At 42.5% G+C, this 22,950-nt stretch overlaps 1 protein-coding gene across 1 annotated transcript; it reads left to right on the top strand.

Annotated features, from left to right (window-relative positions):
• Positions 1-1,976: 1,976 nt before the first annotated feature.
• LOC108804719 (uromodulin-like) lies at positions 1,977-11,703 on the top strand. The gene is made up of 9 exons (XM_018576584.1): positions 1,977-2,022; positions 3,206-3,310; positions 4,465-4,673; positions 6,415-6,572; positions 7,027-7,266; positions 7,395-7,557; positions 9,731-9,803; positions 10,386-10,418; positions 11,639-11,703. Exons 1-9 carry the CDS (start codon positions 1,977-1,979, stop codon positions 11,701-11,703), a joined length of 1,092 nt encoding a protein of 363 aa, XP_018432086.1.
• The last annotated feature ends 11,247 nt before the right edge of the window (positions 11,704-22,950 follow it).

The following is a 22,950-nucleotide window of genomic DNA, read 5'->3' as shown; positions in this document are numbered from 1 at the left end:
CCTTTATCTGAGGCTGGGCATACACCTTACAATCTGCTGGTATAATCCAATTTATAGGGAGTAATGGAGGCTGCCATGGCTGACTCTTCATTAGAGTGCTAGTTCACTGGACATCAACTTAATTCTTTGGTTTTGATGACCTCTGAGCTGCTTTATATAAGGACCTACCTAACTATCCAATCAATGTGTATCCAATCATGTAGTTGTGGGTAGATCTAAAGGAGCCTGAAGAGTCAGATTGCAATGCCAATGAGAACAGCTCGCAGTGCCAGGCTGCTGTAAACAAAGCAAGCAGATACCTGTTTGGCATTAAGAAGGGGATGTATTGCAGGGACAAATCTATAATTGTGCCACTTTACAGATCACTGGTTCAGCCACATCTGGAGTATGCGGTCCAGTTTTGGTCACCGATACTCAGGAAAGATGTCCTTGAGCTGGAAAAAATCCAGCGGAGGGCAACCAAACTCATTAAGGGGTTCGAGGATCTGAACTATGAAACAAGGTTGTTAAAATTAAATATGTTCTCTTTGGAGGTTAGGAGATTAAGGGGGGGCATGATTTTCTTGTATAAAGTGTTCAATGGTGACAGCAACATTATTACCAAACTGTTTACGGTTAGCTCTGTAACAAAGACCAGAGGGCATAACCAAAAATTGGTGGAAAAAAAATTTCAACACACAGGGCGCAAGGGGTTCTTCACAGTTAGAGCGGTTAAGGTCTGGAACTCGCTGCCACAGGAAGCGATTTCAGCTAAGAGTGTGGAATCATTCAAGAAACTCCTGGACGAGTTCCTCGGAGACCATAACATACAGGGGTACAGGTACTCCTAAGAGCAAAATCACACATGGACTCATACACATTTTTTACATATTAAATGTTTATTAAAGATTTTCAAAATATTTGAGGTGGGTATTACTCAAGTCTACTTCTAATGTCACCCATCCTTTATGGGAGGCATTGAACGTCCAGTCTAGGAACCAAACTAATTGAGCTGCTTTGTAATAATGTTTAAAATCAGGCACGTTGAGTGGACTCATACACATGCACACACCTGCTCAAACATAAATGCATACACGCAATAGGTTGGACTTGATGGACTTTATTCAACCTCAAATACTATGTAACTATGCAACTATGCAATGTGTGTGTGGTGAGCTTTAGGTTTACCAAACCATTTAATATACGGGCTACTTAAATATGCATTCAGTTTGTATCCAGTCAGGTAGACCCTTGGACGTCATAGCTGGTAGATCTAAAATCAGCTTCTTGCATATATGACCATTGCAGGTTTGAGTCTTATTGGTTGTTTATAGGTATTTTAGACAGCTCATCCTCTAACAGTGTGACATCCTTTGCCTTATATTATGTTTTCTTCTCAAAGTATTGTTAAATTTGGGTTTGTTACATAATGTATTATAATTATGAATATTGGAATATACTGTAAATAGATTTCTTTTCTTTTTTTTTTTTTTAACTTTATTTGAGCTATATTGTATAAGTCCCCATTCACAGTGATTTTCAGGTTGAGTATTTTCATTTGGTCCGGGTGCCCACACTTGGACGCAGACAGTGTGTGTCCAAGTGCAGGCACCCGGATTTGTATGGATGTGCAGGTTCAGGTCGGTGTGCAAGCCACGTCTTCCCATAGGGATGTACACTCAATTACATGCATCACCTGTCTCTCCTCAGAACTGGTCTCTGCAGGGGTGTGCATGCCGTAGGGATGCGCACACTCGTGTGAATGAGCCCTAAGAAGAATGAGAATCTTCATGCTGAGTTTTGGGAAACAACAAAATGCTCAGGTGTCACTTAGGGACTTAACACATCACTAAACTATATGTGTGTGTGTGTGTGTGTGTGTATTAGAGAGAGCTACATAGCTATACAGTATAATGTTAATGTAAAAAGCCATGTGGAAGCTTTTCCTTTTTATGGGTGACTCACATAGGATGTATTTTCCAGGGTCCCTGTTAACCATGAAGACTGCACTGCTGCTATCTGTATTGTGCGCTGCCATGGCAGGTGAGTGCTCTTTATCTCCTTTTGTACATTACAATAGCACATCTGGAATACAGAGACAGCGATATTTGTAAAACTGAGGTGTCAGATTGGAGGGTACGATCAGGGAAGGTGAAACAAACAGAGAAACAGCCAGGGGGATCCTTTCTCCTCCTAAAGTGGATCTAAACCCAAGAACAAAACGTAATATGTCGCAGCTTATCAGTTCTTACATGTGGTGGCTGCATACGTTTTCTGTTTTTCTTTTCATCTGGTGATTCTGACAGTAACACACTTCCTGTCCCAGGGTGACAACGCTCACTTAACCTTTTTGTATCAGAGCCACCTCCTCCTCTCTTCTTCTCCATAACATAGATGGGTGTGATTCTGTAGTCTACGGGGATACCTGGGAACAAAGTAACTGATAAAAGTGCAGCACAGGCAGAGAGTACAGGACATTATCAGCTAACAAGATTTCTGGCAGGATCAATGGGTGTTCTTTGCATACCTAGAACAGATATAATAAAATGTTTTCAATGGTATATTTATCGGACCAAAAGGGAGCAAATGAGTAAAGAATATTCTTTGTGTTAACATAGACCTTAACTAGGAGTATATGCCAGAATAATAGTTTGAAGTAGTACTATGGCCTTCCATTATAAAAAAATATGCGCTGCAGAATTTAATTATAAATACATCGGCGCTTGCAGTTTTCTCTTAATCCCCTTTTCCCCCCCCCCCCTGCAAAGTCCCACATATACCTGTTGATCCTGCCAGTGACGTCCACCTAATGCAGCTTCCTGTGATGGTGGCACAACGCTGCTGCACTGCTCCTGAATTCAGAGAAGAGTTGTCACCTTCATGTAGGCTGTTTCTGCATACACTTCAGTAGGATGAGAGGATGATGCAGGGGGCATGGCTATCAGTATTGTGTTTGCAAATTTCAAAGACTGTAGCTTGTCAATCATCAACTGGCCACACCTAGTCCTGTCCAATGCTTTCTGGATTGGCAGAACTTACTGTGCTGCTGCAACCATCCTACTGTGAGCTGCAGTGTCTGGGAGGGGGGAGTGTGAGTCAAAGAAGGTAAAAAAAGTTTTCTGTTACTCTGAGGCACTTGTGTCACATAATAACTGGATTCAAGACATGTTTAGACTGCCATATAGAAGCCTTCAGATGTACTGATGTCTTTTTTCTGTCTCTCCAGTGACTGCATCTTTAACTTGTGGAAGTGTCACCTGTGCAATTGATGAGGCTTGTAACAGCGGTGCCACTGACTGCCTGTGCAATAACACTTACTATACATATTCAGGTATGGTATGCTATAATACAATGGTCAGAAGGGGTTCAAAGCCAAAATATTGCTTTTGGGATTATCTTGTACTGTAAGGAACAATCAATTTTTGCTCCCAGTTTTGTGGTTTGGAGGGGTCTGTAGAGATGAAATCCTAAATAGACTCCTGTGTACTCCCTATTCTAGGGGCAGTGGCGTAACAATCACCATAGCAACCCAGTTGGCCGATATGGGGGCCCGGGGCACAAGGGGGCCCGGCCAGGACATCCCCCTGATGCCGTGTGGGCCGCCTGGGTCGCTATGGCATTTCAGGCTGCTGACTGTCACTGGCGGCTGTGAGGAGAAACACGCAGCCATTCACATGTGCAGCGGCGCGTCCCTCCTCACAGCTGCTGAGTCGATGACAACCAGCATCTTCGGGGGAGGTGGCTGGGCCCGTCGTCGGCAGCAATGGAGGAGGCGGGGCCCAGCGATCGAAGAGACAGGTCTGAGCGGTGGGAAGGCGGGCCCGGCGATCGAGGAGGTGGGGCCCAGTGTCGGAGGAGGCGGGGCCCGCACGCGATCATGAAGGAGAAGGAGGCGGACAGGGGATCGGCCAGACAGGTAAGAGGGCTTGACCGCCCACCTGAGACCCTGCAGAGCTCACCATAGAGAGTCTATGGTGGGCTCTGCAGGGTCACCCTCAGGTGGGCTGTTTGGGTGGACTTACCTAGAAATCACAGGGCCCCATACAAGATTTTGCTATGGGGCCCTGTGATTTCTAGTTACGCCCCTGACTAGGGGTAAGCAACTTAGGCACGCCAGCTGTGCTGAAAATACAAATCTCTTTATGCATCTTTATGCAAGCCATGCCATCTGGCTGTCAGAGTCAGGAAATTCCTCCAGCATGTTCCTCAGCTTTATCTAGTGGCCATAATGCAGTGTTACTCTACAACACAGACATTTGCAGAGCAAGCTTTTTATAAGTACACCTCTATAGACCCCCATAGACGTTATGGCATTTATATTTCTCCCCAGTCCCTGGCCACTCGTGTCATTCTAAACATAGAAAACTCCTATAGAGTTATGTAGGGGAGAAAAGTTTAAAAGACATTTTAAAGATAACGTTCAACATGTACGTCACCATCACCTTCTCATCTGATAATTGCTGAATGCATTTACTCTTTTTTCAGCTGCCAATCCATCTCCAAATGTTACTTGTGATGGAGGAAAATTTAATATACTGGTGCCAAAGTGCTGGCTGGAAGAAAACCGTTTTAATACATCAGATATAAGGCTAGAAAGCGCCAGTTGTGTGGCCCAAAGAGAGGTTGTGAATGGAATAGCGCAGATGGGTCTTCATCAACCACTGGTCACTAATGATTGCGGCACTACTTCTGAGGTAAGTTTCCTGGCACAGTTTGACTATTTGTTATTATACAAGAGATGTAAAAACTGTTACATTGTTAAAGTGACACTAAACTCGAGTTGAATCTTAAAAATACATTCAAGTACATTAATGATTAACAAAAATGTATCTTATTTGTGTATCACTCGGCTGTAGATCCTCAAATCATTTCTGAATTGGTGCTGACACTGTCCTTCCTTCTGGAGGGGGGATACCTTCAGAAGGAAGTGTTGTGTTGTGTATGTTGTAAAGTAGTCACCGCTCCAAGCTCACTCCCGGGATTATAGTCCCCCCAGGCTCAGCAGAACACATTGAGTCAGATTTCCAGGACTTTAAGACAGCTTTGGAAGGCTGGAGGTCATGATCCCAGGGAGAAAGTGTCATTAAAGAAGAACTCCAGGATTTTTCAATGTTAACCTTTGCAGTGGGGCTACCCCGGCACTGCAAGGGTTAACTGCTCATTTTTTCGCTGGGGGTAAAAGTAAGAAATATTCGCCCAATCCTTGGTCCTGCGGCAGTGACCGCTCACCTCTCTCCAACTCCACTCCGGCTGTGGTATATCCCTCGGCATCTTCATGTCTAATAGACCTGTATTAGATGTGATGATGTCACGGGTCCTTGGACCACTGGTGCCTGGGGAAGAAGAGACTGAGGGGACTGGTCTAGCGGCCAGGTAGGATTGAGGATCGGATTAATATATTTTTTTTATTTTAAGCCCCTAGACAAAAGAGCAGTTAGCCCTTGCAGTGCTGGGGGTAGCCCCACTGCATGGGTTCATTCTTTTTAATTCTGCAGTTCGGCTTTAAGCTGAATAATTATTGCCATGGCAGTAACAAAAAGAAGTTTGAAGTCTTCTGGCCTTTATAGAGCTCGTGGTTTGCTGCAGATTGAAATGAACACTGACATTTGTATACATCGTCATTTATCTAAGCTATGGCAGAGCTAGCAATAGTTAAATCACATTCAGCTTGACGTGTTCTGTAATGTTGAAGATTCTTTACCACCCCTCCAAATAATTTAATTAGTTCTAATTGGATGGAAATGTTTTCATAATGATAGAACAAGTGCAGTGGAATGTGACAACGGGGAAGATTATAGTATGGTTCGTTTAAGAAATATTTAACGTATACAAGTTCTAATATAATAAAATATTTTTAAAGCTGAACTCCAGGCAGATATAAACAACACAAATAATGCAGCTCTGTAGTCATTGGATGTATTTGTTGAATGCAAACAGTGTAAGTATCTGAATATGTACATCAGAGCTCATACTGGCAAAGGGAGAAGCAGCACAATGAGCCAATCAGGTCATGTTGATACAAAGAGAGAGCAGAGTGACAGAGAAATTAGCTCAGCAGTCTGCAGCTTCTCATTTCACTGTCCAGTGACAGGCTTGCAGGTGGCTCCAGGATGACCTGGGCTCACAGGCAGTGGGTTCAATGATGCTAGACATCATGCTGGAGACATCTACTGTCAGAAAAAAGTGCTGCAGGGGAAAACTGTAGATTGAAGTTGAATATTACAGAAAAAGCTGTTTTATTTATTTTATCTGCTATTCTTTTTTATTTAGTTGTTTTTGGCTGGAGTTCTGCTTCAACCAAACTGGAGACTTCCTTTTTGACTTGTCAGAGAATACAATGACATTAATAGTAACTATTTGCTGATGTGTAGGTAGCTGTAGGGTGGTAAGTTCTCTGACTCTGTTTAATTACTTTTGTGTTTCCTCTCTCTACAGTCAAACACGACCCATGTCATATACAGTAATCGGCTGTATATTTCTGCCTGGACGGTTCCAGTTCAAGCACGAAACAATGTTGTCTTGAACATTTCCTGCACATACCCGCTGGATATAAATAACGTCGGTCTTAATTTTTCACTGAACCCAACTATTGGGTAATTGTTATTATTTATCTTCAATCTTTCAGAAGTCCATGCTGGCTATCTCTTATGATTATTGCATTCTAGCACATTACTCTTGTATGTGGTCCTTTAGCACACCTTCAAGTTTCTCCCCTACAGAAGAAGTTACACTTACAGGTCTGTAGTAACTGGGAGAAGACCATAACCCCTTCTTGAATAATGGCGCCACAATTGTCTTGCGCCACATCTCAAAAAGATTGAAACAAAAGCTTGGCTAGAACTGAGTCTTTGAGGATAAGTGGGTGTAAGCCATCTGTCCCAAATCATATCGTCCTCCATTTGTATATCAGCTTCACCACTTTCATTAGTACACCACAAGTGCTAATATTTCAGTTCTGCATACCCATGTGCAATAACATAGATGCATGCACGCTTACCTACAAGGGTTTCCTGGCAAGTGAGCTTTTGTTTTGTCTTTCTTTTCCAGGAGCACAGAAATAACCGTTCCTGGATCAAGCGCAAGTTTTACAGTTAACATGGTGGCCTATACAGAGGACACCTTTACTACCGTTCTCTCAGCTGATTATCAACTGTACGTAGAAAATACTATCTACATTTCAGTGAACATACCAGGCCTGGATTTTAACTCCTTTAGACTCAAAGTGGTAAAGATTTATGCCACTGGCGATGCATCAAATACGACCCAGTACAATCTTCTGGAGAATGGGTTAGTACGCAGAACACTAGGAAACAATTCTGTGGGTTCTTTGTACACTTTGAATATTCTGTATTCAGTATTGTGTTCTACTCTTTAGAATACAGACTACAGTAATTGAAAACTGTTTCTATATCCAGGTGCCCAGCTACCGGTATAACTGCTGACCTGCTATCCGTGCTATACAATGGAAATGCAACTGAAGCTCGGTTTCAAATGAAAGTCTTCCAGATTACTGGTTCTACCAATATCCGTCTCTCTGCCGATGTTGTAGTCTGCAAAGCCACAGATAATTGTGTCCCGGTAAGACTCAATATACACAAAGAGGATGTTCTGTGATTCCTATGCCTGAAAGAGCAGCAATGGCTTCTTGAGCAATATGGGAAAAACAGTCAGCTGTCCATTTGGCCCATTGATTCCAAGGAGCCCTCATAGCCCAAGGCAATTTCTAGCCCTGGATGTGCTGCCACTGGCCTGAGGGTGCCATGTTAGGGGATAGAAAAAGCATTTATTTGATATATTGATTGTCTGCTATTTAAGTATGTTTAAAATCTCTCCATCCTTCTGATAACCTGATTTTAGATCCCAGTGGCCTGGCCGTATGTACACGCAAGTATCCTGAAGTCTCGTTTCTGACAAATGAGTGATATAATTTCTTAACTCTGAGAGTTTTTGCATGAAAACTTGCCATGTGCAGAGTGAATTTGCAGCTGGTCAATTGGCTCCAACACCCTACCCCACCCCCATCATAGCTGACACAAAATGTTGGCATGGTCAGTAGGGTGGCCCCGCAACTCAGTTTGAAAATCTGATCATGTAGTCCAGATTCCGGCACTGTAGACCAGATTCTAGTCATGTAGACCAGACTAGTCAAGCAGACAAAATTACACTCATGTAGTCCAGATTCCGGCTATGTAGACCAGATTTCAGTCATGTTATAATATATGGTTAAACACCACCAAACGAAAGCTCTATGAGTCCCCCAAAAAATGGTATGAAATTAGTTTCAGTAGACACACTCATTAAAAACACACAATAAAACACACTCTCACAACTAATAGTAGTTCATTAAAAAATGTCCCCCTCTCCTGCTTACCTGTTTTGCAGGAAGGGGGGCTGCATCCCTGGGCTTCATTGAAGAATCAGTGTGCTCTGCACTCTGGCTGGTGCAGACATACTAATCGCTCCCTGCATGTTAGCAGAGGCACCATGAGGGAGCGATCAGTATGGTCTGCATCAGCAAGAGATGCAGATCATACTGATTCCCCACAAGGGAATGATTTTCATTTAATATATTTCCGTTTCTGCAATATATTAAATGGGATGTGGGCACTTGCCAGGTTTAAAGATGGCCGCCGCGAGTAGCACAGGGGGGACTTCGGAGGCTCGCACAGCATCCGAGGTTACGATGTAGAGTGTACGGGCCCCGGCTTCCTCCGGTGCTGCGGGGGCCCAGCCGCCTTCAGTCACCTGTACGGCCGTCACCCAGGTAAGGTTCGCAGACCCCTGAGGCTGGCCGGGCCCCTTACTTGAGTGTCGGCCGTACCCCCCTGATGGCGGCCCTGGTCATGTAGATCAGATTGCAGTTATGTAGACCAGATTCTAGTCATGTAGACCAGATTCCAGTCATGTAGACCAGATTGCAGTCATGTAGACCAGATTCCAGTCATGTAAACCAGATTCCACTCATATAGACCAGTGAGGCTGGCCGGGCCCCAGATTCCAGTCATGTAGACCAGATTCCACTCATATAGACCAGATTCCAGTCATGTAGATCAGATTCCAGTCATGTAGACCAGATTCCACTCATGTAGATCAGATTCCAGTCATGTAGACCAGAGTCCACTCATGTAGATCAGATTCCAGTCATGTAGATCAGATTCCACTCATGTAGATCAGATTCCAGTCATGTAGACCAGATTCCAGTCATGTAGATCAGATTCCAGTCATGTAGATCAGATTCCAGTCATGTAGATCAGATTCCAGTCATGTAGACCAGATTCCACTCATGTAGATCAGATTCCAGTCATGTAGGCCAGATTCCACTCATGTAGATCAGATACCAGTCATGTAGGCCAGATTCCACTCATGTAGATCAGATTCCAGTCATGTAGGCCAGATTCCGATGTACACCATTTTCTGGTTAAGTTGAATCAAAAAGCAATTGGGGAATACAGCTTTAAAAGACTGAAACCTTTGTGAAGCCAATGTGGAGGAAGGAGGAAATGCAACCTATCTTAGGGAAGTATCACCATCAGAGTGATGAGAGAACTTGATGTGTAGTTGACCACCCCCCCCCCAACCCCCCCATTGTCCGCTGTGGGGAAAGCACAGAGCTCATATTAAAAAGCAAGAAGTGGACTTTGTGATTTTAACATAGCTGCAGTGTGTCCTGGATAGAATTTGTAGTTCCTTGATAGATTTCACTTGATGCCCGGAAAATGTTGCTGAACTACCTTTATTATTTTCGTTTCAGGTCTGCACCGCTCAATCCAAATCAGCTAAATCCGAGGACGGTGGAGCAACCGTCAGTGTCATTTTGCAACCATGTAAGTGATCTCATGTTGGCAGTGTTGTAACAGTAATTCTTCAGTTCACATAGATTAAAGCCCAACTTCTGGCAAAACTTTTTTTTTTAACAATTTGGATAAAGCGATGGAGGGCTAAAACATCTGTCAAGTTATAACTGCTGTCTTTGTTCCCTTAGGGAAGGGGGGTTTCCCTCACTTCCTGTTCTGTCTGACACCTGTCACCTGAACAGGAAGTAAGAGAGAAATTGTGTCAGCTCTGCCCAGTTGTCTTGTGCACAACTAAAGAATCCGTGTAGTGCCAACGTAGGGAGGAGGTGGGTTTGTAGTCCACAATAAGAACTGGGAGTGCTGATTAGACTCCTTGAGATAACACAGGAAGTGCCAGAAGGACACAGGGCAGCTCTAAATTTTTGGCAAGATCAACATTTGTTGGTGTATTGAATAGACCAAAAGGGAACACAGCAGAGAAGTGACATGTTACGATGTACATATACTATAACACAATGTTTGCAGAATACAGTGAATATGATATCTGCTGTAGAATGAGTATCAGTTCAGTTTCATGTCTCCAATTAACAAATATGTATTTTTGATTTCCAGCCGAACGCTTTGCAGATTTCAGTTCTGCTAGCAGTAAGTACATTTTAATTTCATTTTAATGTTTTTTTTTAATGGCACATCACTGATCAGGAACTGGCATAGATAAACATCTTCATGCTAAACTGCAGGCAAACATCTCAATTCACAGATGTCTGTCCATCCAATATTGTGATTTACACAGCTCTGGCACACAGCACAACCAGAAAGCTGGCAGCTCTTTCCTCTATTACAGTGGTGTCCTCTCCCCACCCCCAGTCTGCCAGTTTGGCAGTGAAGGAGCATTATCACACCAATAAGGTCACCTTCTTTTCACTCTGCCCTCTTCTCCTATACTACCGACCTGCATGCTCCTAGCCAGCATGATTGCATGCAGGTCTCCAGATTGCCTACCAATCAGCAAAGCAAAAATGTCTCCTTTGGAGCCTAGGTAGATTCCTGTTGCCGGCCACAACAATATTAAACCCCCCACAGAGATATATAAAGTCACCAAATTGTCCCGTTATTTTCAACCAGTACACCTGCCTAAATTTTATCAATGCCTGTGACTATGGGTTATATCTCAATCTAGATATTTCAATGCATTTTTATATTAGTTTTACTAAAAAGCATATGTTGCAGTGCCTCAGAACAAAGGTTTTCAATTAGAGAGAGACAGTCTGAAGGAAAACAGCTTCAGTTGTGCTGCCTTTAGAAAACTCATAATGCTCTGTGACCCCAGCATCATTGTATGTGCATTAAATGTTTTTTTTGTCTGGTATTTATTGATGTCAGTGACCCCAACCGGACTTCACTTTTGGGAGGGTGATCTCATTGTTAATGTGCACGACCAGCTAAAACTTTTTTTTAGCCTTGGATAGAGAAGAGAAGGACTAAGTAGAGCAGGGGAAGGCTAGATCCCCTGTCAGATTGTCTGTGCTCTTGTTTCAGATTTTTCCTTATTTTCTGTCTGGTGAAACCATTGTCACCATGACAGTAAATGAGGGTAAATCTCTCTAATGACACCCTATATCAGCAAATCTGACAGGGGATCAATTTTATTGCCACTCTATCCAAAAATAAAAGTAATGGCTGGACATACACTTTAAATACTCAATGCTAAAGGTCACATTGTTAAAATCTGGTATAAAAGTTGACTTTCCACAGACTGCAACTTCAATGAAAACATAGGAATTCTCATATGAATAGAACACCTTCCTTTAAAAGTTGACAACCCTTCATGCTACATTTATAATATGACTTATGTCTTGTCCTAGGTTTCTCCATGCCCTGGACTTTGCCTGCTCTGCTTTTCTCCTGGATCTTGGTGAAGCTGATGTAACCTCTCCAAGACTACAACCACCCTGATCACCATGAGGCTTCGTCATAACGTCAACCCCCAAGGCTCTCCAAGAGCGAAGTTATGAAGGAATCTTGTATCATAGTTATTTTTCTGTTTCTGTTATTGGTTACATCATATATAAAGCTACTTAATATAAACGCCACTAAACATCCTGTTAATGCTTACTTTGTACTGCTCTGATATCCTGCTCTTTCGGTGTACAGTAGAGGTGCCTGCTTTGTTACTTCAGCTTTTTATATTTATTTATTATAGGATAACAAAGGTTTATGGAGCGCACCCCATAATGGATATTTTGTATCAATTAAGAATATGCTCTGTACTTCTAAACTTAATAAACTTCAAAGACATTCAATGCAAATTGCCTCTTTGTCTATACATTCCGCTGTAATCAGGTTCTATAAGTGATATTAAACCCTTGGATTCTTTTAGGAAGAGAGATGCTCCACACTTATATTAGCTGATTGTTCTTCTTTCATATTGACTCTTTCCTTCTTCCTAGCTTGTTTCCAAACCACTGTCCTCCCTGACTGTTTGTGGATGTCTCCTTTAGCTAGTCAGTATGTAGGAAGAAAGGTGCTAAGAGGTCTTGCCTTTGACATCCCATAATGGAGATGATTATCTCATCTTAGATTTTCACACATTCAGGTAAGACTGCTCCCCACAGGACCTCCAGGAAGGATTCTTGAGCAGTAACAATCAAGAAAGGAAGGGGATACCACTAGTGACAGCAAAATCCAAGAGCTCAACAAGTAACTGTTTTTACTCTGTTGACCTTTCATGAATAAAAAGCCTTCTTGGACTCTACTGTCACTGATGGTGTCCACTTCCATTCTTGATTGTTCTTTAAACTAGTGGGCTGTTATGGAGACACCTGTGTGTGCACGTTCCCGGCCGGGACCTGAACCTAGCTATGTGCATCCATAGATAGACACAGCACCCGGCAAGCCATGCCCCTCCTCCAAGCATTTTGACGAATGGTAACAGGAGACAATCACTCCACTGCCCTCCGTACTCCACAACTCGGAACACCTCCATACCTACCTCCACCACTTCCAGCAACGGTTTAAATATTCCTGGACCCAGGGGTGATGAAAAGGGACTGCAGTCAAATGTTTGGGGACTGGGGGCATGGAAAGGTACTGGGGTATTTTTAACCTTAATGCAGAGAATGCATAGCCTGGCATTTAGTGTATCCTAAAATCTAAACCCAGAAACAGAAAGACAATATGTAGCAGCTCACCAGTCCTTAGAAGTAGAGGCTGCATTCTTTCCCTTTTTTCAGTACTTTACCCTTTTTTTTTAACTTAGTAATCCTGCAGGTAACACACTTCCTGTCCCTTCGTGGCTACGCTCATTTTTACATTGCATCTATAGAAGTGGTCACGGTTTTCAAACAGGTTGGACTTTGTCTGCCTTTGTTCATCTCCATTACACGTTAGATTGATGGGACTAGTGGTTTACACAATGAAGATAACATCCTTCTTTTCAGCTCACAGTAAGTGACAAGGGCACAGCATTTCTGGCAAGATCCACAGGTATTTTGTGTACTTGCTGAAAGCTTTCATAGCCTGAAAAAAGGAAATTAATGCAGCTCTATGGACTAGTAAGTTGCACTATATTAGTGGAACTGTACTGGCAAGAATCTGTACTGGTGAGGGGATCTTGGGGTCCGGAAGAAGGGGAACTGTATTGGTTGGGGGTAATTTTTGGTTATATTCTGTACACTGGCATGTGTGTTGCATAGTCTTGACCCTTGCACTCTGTGTTTTATGTACCCCAGACTCAGGTACTCTGTTTGATATGCAGGCTGGTGCCCTGCTGTGCATATGTTATACATCCAAGTCCTGTACTTTGGGTGATACACACTCCTGAGCCCTGTACTCTGTGTATTACGCACTCCTAAACCCTGCATATTGTGCATTACACACCCCTGAGCTGTATTGCTTGAGTACAAGGATTGTAAAGTATGTATGCCCTGTATTCAACAAGCAGGCTCAGGTTTTAACCATGTCCCTCTAAGCCCCTCTGATTGCTAATGTAATTTGGCCATACCCACTATTTGGCGTACACTACAAGTGCCGCCTCTCCCCTGGGTGCCCCAGGTCTTTCATAATCCATCTGGGAAGAAGAATGGCAGGGATAGAAAAAGCAGGCAAGAAAATGAAGCTAGAAAGCGGGAGATATGTAATGTTTGCAACAAAAACATGAATAAAATATATTAGATGCACATGTAATCTTATGGGAAGATTGTAGTTGATTGATGAAATGAATGGTCTGGATCCCTTAAAGAAGAACCCTTCCATGCTTTGTAGAACTATCACTTGCCTCTTTTGGAGTTTGTAATCAGTAGGGCAGTTGAGTACCATTTGCTCTCAAACCTTCTTCCAGTGCACCTTTACAATATTACATGCATTGTTGCTACAACCATCTACAGCTGGCAGTAGACAAAGCATCTTGTAGCAGCAATTAAAAAAAATGTATGTACTGTATTTATTAGGGATGCACCGATACCAATACCAGTACCAATGTACCGATGCTGATATTGGGCATTTTCACAAGTACTCATACTCGTGAAAATGCCCCTATACTAAGCGCCAATACCAGCACAATGCCCACCCACGAGAAGCCACACAGCCAAAATGAGAGGCTGCACACAGCCCTAGGGACACACTGCACAACCCTGGGGACATGCCACACAGCCCTGGTGACATGCACTCTGCACAGCCCTTGTGACACTCCGCACAGCCCTAGTGACACACCACACACAGTCCTGGTGACATGCACGCTGCACAGCCCTGGTGACACACAGCACAGCCCTGGTGACATTCTGCACACAGCCTTGGTGACGCGCCGTACACAGCCCTGGTGAAACGCTGCACACAGCCCTGGGGGCACGCCACGCGCAGCCCTGGTGACATACCGCACACAGCACTGGTGAGACACTGCACACAGCCCTGGTGAGGCTGCACACATCCCTGCTGAGACGCTGCACAACCCTGGAGAGACCGCACAGCTCTGTTGAGATGCTGCACACAGCCATGGTCAGACCCCACAGTCCTGGTGAGATCCCACACAGTCTTGGTGAGACCGCACACAACCCTGGTGAGACTGTACAGAGCCCTGGTGAGACCCAGCACAGCCTCCTGAGACACCGCACAGCCCTGCTGAGCAGAGTATGTAGCTTCATATTATTCTGCATTGCTGTATAATGCATTGCTGGGATTTGTAGTCCTCTATAGCTGGTGGTATTCTGCATTGTTATATAATGCATTTATCTGTTTAATTCCAGATGTCTGGCATTGACTGTACCTACCTGGGTAGAGTGTGACCAGGATCGGATTTACCCTCCCTGCTGCCCCAAGGCCGGGCTCCGCAATGCGCCCATTCGAGTCTAGTTCGTGACCAGCCATGGATTAGTACAGGGCTGGGTGCTGTCCAGCCACCCCCCAGGCTAGTCCAAGGCCTGGGGGTGGGCAGATGCTGGAGTGTGGTAAGAGTTTCCCTAGGCCTCAAGTATGGAGGAGGCCTGTGCTGTTGTCAGGGTCACTTCTTCAGGGCGTCACTTCTGCTATCCTTTTTGCACATTACAAGTGAGTGCTGGTGACTACTATCTTTACTTGGAGTTTATGTCTAAGTCTATGTCTGTTACACCCTGGATGTCTAGGACTCCTAAACCTGCTCTCCCCAGTATGAAGATGTTTAATAAAAGTTATTCAGCATTGCATTACTGGAGTGGATATCTGCTTTGTGGGCATTAGAAGAGGGTGGTTAAGTGCTACCCATTAGTGCCCCATGCAGCTGAAGACCAAAACCGCTAGACAACTATTGATGACCCGAGTTATTCTGACGGCTCCTTCAGGGGTGAGCACTTCATATACAGTATATACAGTAAACTCCCAGTTATCCAGCACCCATGGGGATCGGTAGGTGCAGGATAACTGTAGTTTCTGGTTTCTTGAGAGTTAATAGCAAGTAGCACCCCTTGGGGTATCGCCCTGCCCCTAGCTTCCACAGCCGACAGGTGAAGTTAAGCAGCCAGGTACAATAGCCAGACTGCTATTGGCCATTTTCAAATTGCAATAACCAATAGCAGGCTGGCTATTGAATCCCTTCCCACTGAGTAGAGGAGAGGACCTCCATAATTTAGTTGCTAAGTACATTTTTTTCTGTGTACCAAGCAACCAACTTTTTTTTAATGAGCACCAAGCCACCTGCAAAAAAAAATAACATAAGTCCTCAATTTTCTTTTTTACCCAGTTTTTTTGAGAACCAGTTGCTTGAATGCCACATAATGGAGAGTTTTTTTTTGAATCGAGTGTGGAAGAGTCACATGAACCCCTGTTAAGTTAATTTTTGCTGGAACAAGGTAAAGCGCTGGATTTAAATAATCAGAAGATCAGCCAGAACATGATAAAGCACAATGATTTCGATGAGACCACTCTCAACAAACACGGTCACTCAAACAAGGAGACCCAAACTTGAAGATTCACGTATATAAATTCCAACGGGAGCACCAAATAAGACAGTTCGAGAGTCCAAAATGTTTTAATAATAGAATTAGTTTATAAACAACAACAGCCGATGCATTTCAGGGGCTCTAAGACCTCCCCCTTCTTCAATGCTAATGGGTAGTAATGTGGGCTCAAAGCGGACACAAATCACTCGAAATTAATTATTTGCTGTAAATGGATATAGCAAAATCAGTGGAGCAACAAAACTCAAAACAGCTAGCGTATGGCCAGCCTCAGAGATGTCTGCAGAAGATAGGAGGAGCTCATAGACATGCAATCATTTCCCAATCCAAATGGAGTCAAGCAAAGATCATCTAATGTCTATGGGAAGCTTAAGTGTTTGAAGTCTTGAGTATAAGGAAGCCAAAACAGAAACGTCTGTAGTAGCTTCAAATCAGATAAGGCTTTATTCAGCCCAAGGGTGGGTATCAGCTTACAAGTCAGAGACTGACAACTCCCCTAATGATTGTATAGTTTGTATGTGTTTTCAAAGCAAAATAAGAACAAGCTTAAACACCATTGGTTAATAGCAACTAATTACTTCATGTCTATCCAATCATCAAACAGTGAGTCTATGCTCACTCACGCCCATCAGATGGGTTCTCCAAGATAAGACTGGTAGGTGGGTTTCGTTGTCCTTGGCAAAATTCCTTCTAGCTATGACATGCAAAATTACCCTCCTTGTGATGTCTCTGGAAATTCCATTCATAACTCATAATTATATTTACTGCAAATGTATCTTTACATCAGTTTATTGTCTAAAATGGATTCCTTCCATAAAATGGCTAACATTGATACAAAATGGGGCACGATCATGTATTTCGGAAGGGATCATCAGTTTTCCCTTTACACTAGTTAGAGCCTGATTTGCAGTTACACATAAGAGGCTGTGGAGGATAGAAACATTGCACATGTTAGACAAGTCATCTTGGCAACATGGCACCCAAGCCATGGCCAACTCCAGTCTCAGTTATGCATAATACCTCTAGGAACAGAAAATTGGGCTTTTAAGGTGCACACACACAATCAACAAATGACATCCGTATGTAACATCTATAAAAGCATTTAACATTTATTAGTACTGTTTAAAACCATAACACAATCACAAAACTATCAATAACATTTTTTTAACAACTGTCCACTGTGAGTAACACCATTCCTGGTGAGGACGCCAAACAATTGTCTCCACATTACACACTTTCCAAGAATAGCGGTGGTGCTGAGCCACCTTCAGGTTCAACAATGTCTTTCAATATTACTGTACATAGTATACATAGTATTTGAGGTTGAATAAAGACATTAGTCCATCAAGTCCAACCTATTAGGATCTCATTCTAGGAGTACCTGTACCCCTGTATATGACGGTCCCTTAAGAAATCGTCCAAAAGTTTCTTGAACAATTCCACATTATTTATGTGCGGCGATATGCTTTTCGCACTCAGTTTTAGCTGCCCTACTATCATAGGAAGATTGTAGAATTTTCCAAAACGCATATGCAAAAAACGTTGTCAACGGTGGAGATATGGCAGTTGAAATGGCGTCCTCCTATTCTCAATGCGTTTTACCTCGAGTAATATGAGGCTTCCTCAGGAGACAGTATAATAAAAATCAATCAGATTTATCTGAGTTGTTGTTTTATTGATAGTTATGGGTTGTGTATTTTGGGTTTAAACAATACTAATAAATGATAAAACATTTTTTAGACGTTTTACAGATGTCATTTGCCAATTGTGTGTGCACTTTAAAAGCCCATTTTTCTGTTCCTAGGGGTATTATGTATAATTGATTGAGGGTGTGGTGCACCACAATTGGAAACACCAATCTATAAAATCGTTGTCACCTCCAGTCTCAATCTGAATAGAATCTTCAGTGTCCCCCTCACCTGCTGTTTTTGAAGTTCATTGAGACTTATGGCTGGCACTCCAGGAGCAGGGAAGAAGGGGCTGCACACAGCTTAGGCCCGAGGAACAGAAGTGCATCTAAACCTAAAGAATTGAACCAAATATGTTGTTGCACATGCCCCTGTAGTGTCAACAGGTTGGACTGCAAGCAACTGTGCCAATGCACATTAAGCTGGCACATGCCAACAAAACAAGGAGAAAACTGTAGTTTGTTTGTTTGGTTTTTTAATCTATTTTGCTTACATTGTTGTATAAAACTAAACTGATTTTTGGGAGTGTTTAGTTCTATTTTAACCCTCTAACACTTGAAATTACTAGAGGCCACCACCTAAAATGGGAGTGGAGAAGAGATGTAACAAAAAAGGAGAGAAAGGTGGGGTTTTTTTGCACCAACTGAAAACTCCAAAGCAAATGGCGGTAAAAAAGTTTTTAATAATTATAGTTTAAAAATAATGGATTCGAATGCAGTATATTTGATATAAAATGTCAGCTAGTCAGATGCCTCCCTATGAACTCCCATCATTTGTAAACCACCCGTTCAATGATACATGATTAATTGAAATATAGACAGGATTCAAAGAATTGATTGGAGTAAATCCAAACATGGAGGGGCATAAATATGGCTCACTCCATATAAGAACACGCCCCTCAAGTATACATGATTAGAACATGTTTAGAAATTTAACAAGAAATCATTGCGGATGGTTGATAATGGAAAAGTAAATTATTTTCTCAACGTTTTGCGCACATAGGCGCTTCTTCAGGAGATGGAGAGTATCAATTTTGCAGACTGACGTGTGTATAGTCAAGCAGACCCATCTGGGCGACACCCCCAAACAATCTTCCTAAGGGACAGAGAGGGGGGAGGGGAGCGAGGTCCAGCAACCAATATCAAGCAGTCAGAGGTGAGAGGTATGCAATGAAATAGAAGCATGGAGAAGAAAACGTTTAGGCCATTTAATCAGTTGTCCATTGGAGAAGAGATTTAACTATAAAGGGCATAGGGGCTTCTTTTCAGTCAGAGGGGGTAAATTTTGGAACTCTCTGCCACAAGCAGTAGTATCAGCAGAGAATATTGATTCATTTAAAAATCAATGAGATACCTTCCTCAGAGACTGTAACATACAGGAGTACAGGTACGCCTAAAAACTAAGATCACACAGGGACTCATGTACACACATACACATGCACAACACACACAGACACACAAAGCTTGAACTTGATGGACCTGTGTCTTTAGTCAATTTCAAATACTATTTAACTTTGTAACTATGTAAATTGTATCCTCCAATTTCTTCCCCAGCTCCATCTGTCTAGCTTCCAACATAAAATGAATACCACAGCATAGGTTCAAATATTCTTTATGTATTTACAGTACATTCAGTTTCGCCATTTCGCTGCCCACACTCCATTTACAATAGCATGCAAAATGGTATTTCTTATAGCACTTGGTATAATTGGGAATTGTGCCAGAAATAGTCAAACCCTACCCTGGAGTGTACTACATACCTATTATACATCAGAAGATTTCTTAGAATTGTGACACAATAGAGTAAACAGAACGTGTCTATAAAAAGATTTCTAGAGATGAATCAGTTCGGTCTCAAAGTTTCATTTTCTGCGATGTCGTGCATTCTGACGGTGAATAATAAATACTCTGATAGAGGTTCCAGTCCCTCACCACTATATCCAAAAGTATAAAAAAAAAAAAAGAAAAACGCTGTGCCTTTAGATACATTTTAATCCTCTGCAAAGAACACTTTGTTGTGATAGTTCTAAAGTTTTAACATCCAAATATGTCAGCTCCACCGGGAAGGAGAAAAGCAATCTCTTCCCTCCATTGGGAATTTGGGAGACAACTGAGAACTGGAGGGAAACTTCAAGACTTTGGACAGATATGTTTAAACATTATGTGCAATCCTTTTGTTGGGATCTTTCTGTAACATTCCACTACCTTGGGGACAGAGTGGTTTGGAGGGCAGGGTGGCTTGCGGCTTGCCCCCCACCCCTCCCCTGGCGTTTTGCTCCATACTATACTAGAGTGGTGGACCTAGTGTCAGAGCAGATCTCAAAAGCACAAACATCACTTAAACTGCAGTTCGGACTTCTTTTGTGGCTTTGATCTTTCTTTTTAAAGAGAAGCCTTGCAGAAAAAAAGCAGTGTAACCTACAATAAAGTTAAATAAAGTTAAATAATCAAAACTAAAGAAAAAATAATATCCTACACTAAAAAAAAAAAATGAATAAAATCGACCACTGACCTTTAATCAAACACAAAATAAGACAACATAAATAATAAAAACAGAAAAAGGCAGCAAAGGGATTGATTGTCCAAGAGCTAGCAATCAGAATTAAAGTACAGTTTCTAACTGACCTTAATCTCTGCCCTCTGCATCTTGCCCTGCAACAGCTTACCCTACACTAAAACTATAGCTGCTCTCTACGCACCCCTCCTTCCTCCTTTTAGTGGGGTAATTGGTTTAACCATCCCACCCATTCCCCTCCAACCGCCCCACTGGTTCCCCCCCATCCTTCCCACCCATTCCCCTCCATCCATCCCACCCATCCCCCCCATAGAACAGCGCATTTCATGTACCTAAATCCACCATCTGTGCCCCTTGCTGGTGACGCTTCCATGAGGAAGATCATAGTTTGTGCCAACACCAACCTGTCTTCTCATTGTGAAGTTGTCTGGATTCTGAGAGGACCCCACCACTGGAAATCATTAATTGTCCATGTCCAAGGATGGACTTTCCTACTCTTCTGGAGGAAGAGGAGAAGAGTCAGGATCTCAGCCATCAAGTGATCACAGATTTAGCTAAGTAATATGGGCTTTTAGCTCATCTGTCATCTCCATAGCACAGAGGGAGGTGTTCTATAGTCACAGAAGGGAACTGAGCAGGGCTGACAACACAGCTTCACAGACGACTGCATAGCGCAGATATAACAACACACTCTTTATTGTATATGTAACAGACCAAAAGGTGGTAAATAAAAGATGTTCCTTGTGAGGATTTACACGGACTCTACGAAAACTGCCTTTATAGGCAGCCATTGTGAATAGATGACGGGCACTGAAAAGAGATGAACAAAAAATTAAAAAAATGGCTGGAGTTGGATATTAGACAAGAATTGAAACTAGTCGATTATTTAGCAATGGAAAAAGCTAACATTTTCATGCAGGCTATAAATAGTAAACGCCCCAAGAGAAATACATCAGCAAGACAAAAATTGCTTTAAAGTTAAACCGTGACAGCTTGGGGCTAAGTCCTGACTGGGAGAGGCCCGTTTATTCAAACATCATCTGACCTCCACCTTTTACTTTGTTCGCAAGACATACGCATGGAATTCCATCTGGACCAACCAGTATATAAGTAGCTGAGTGGCTGGCAATTGTACACAGAGCCACCACCACCATCCAACTGCCTTACCTTAAAGCAGCAAAGCTCAAGAGACCGATAACTTTGTTGGAAGGATATCAAGTACCTGGAAGGTGCTCACAGACCCGGGACATTTGCAAATCGTACTTGTCGGTTAGTATAAAATCTTTGATTTCTACATCATTTTCAACTCATGGAAGACAATGAGAATAGAAATGTCTTTATCTGAGGCTGGGCATACACCTTACAATTGTTTGTATAATTAGATTTATTGGGAATAATGGAGGGTACCATGGCTGACTCTTCATTAGAGTGCTAGTTCACTGGATATCATGTTAATTCTTTGGTTTTGATGACCTCTGAGCTGCTTTATATAAGGACCTACCTAACTATCCAATCAATGTGTATTCAATCATGTAGTTGTTGGTAGATCTAAAGGAGCTTGAAGAGTCAGATTGCAGTGTGTGGTGAGCTTTAGGTTTACCAAACCATTTAATATACGGGCAACCTAAATATGCATTCAATTTGTAGCCAGTCAGGTAGACCCTTGGACTTCATAGCTGGTAGATCTAAAGGTGATTGTACAATCCGTTTCAGGTTTGAGTTTAATCGTTTTTTTTTAGGTCTTTTAGACAGCTCATCCTCTAACAGCGTGACATCCTATGCCTTATAGTATGTTTTCCTCTCATAGTACTGTGAAGTCTGGATGTGTAACAAATATTGGAATATACTGTATATAGATTTAATTTTCTTTTGTTGTATTTTGTTTTATTTGAGCTATATTGTATAAGTCCCCATTCACAGCCATTTTCTGCTTGAGCATTTTGTTTTAGCCAATGGAAAGCTGATTACTAGTTTTTGGCACAAAATTGTTTTTTTGGCCCTATTGAAATCTATTGGGCCAAAAAAGGCATAGTTTTTCGCCCCCCAAAAAGCTCATGCACTTTTTTAGGCTTCAAGCAAAAGGCAATAAGTGATCCAACACTCAGGTGTGAACGGGCACCATTAAGGGCTCATTCAAACGGATGTGCACATCCATACTTTGTGCACGCTGGTGCCGAGACATGCTCCCCGGAGAGACAGGTGCTGCATGTAATTGTACATCCCTATAGGAGGACATGGCTGCATGTGGTTACACCTGTACATCTGTGCAGGCCCGAGTGCCCACGCTTGGACGCAGACGGTGTGCATCTAAGGGCAGGCACCTGGACTTGCACAGATGTACAGGTTCAGGACAGCATGCAGCTGCATCCTCCCATAGGGAGGTACAGACAGCTGCCCACAATTGATTACAACAAAAATCTGCGCTCTTGGAAAATGAACTAAAATAATCAAATAGTGGTCCTAAAGCTGCTATGAGAGGTGTGGATGTGAAAATATGAAGTGTAGTCACAGCGCTAAAGGTTTTTTGATAAATGTAAAAAATATTTTATA

This window comes from Nanorana parkeri, unplaced genomic scaffold (genome assembly GCF_000935625.1).
Source record: "Nanorana parkeri isolate BGI_ZX_2015 unplaced genomic scaffold, ASM93562v1 scaffold5, whole genome shotgun sequence".
Lineage (NCBI taxonomy): Eukaryota > Metazoa > Chordata > Amphibia > Anura > Dicroglossidae > Nanorana > Nanorana parkeri.
The sequence above is the reverse complement of the archived record's forward strand: the minus strand, read 5'-3'. Positions and strand labels throughout refer to the sequence as shown.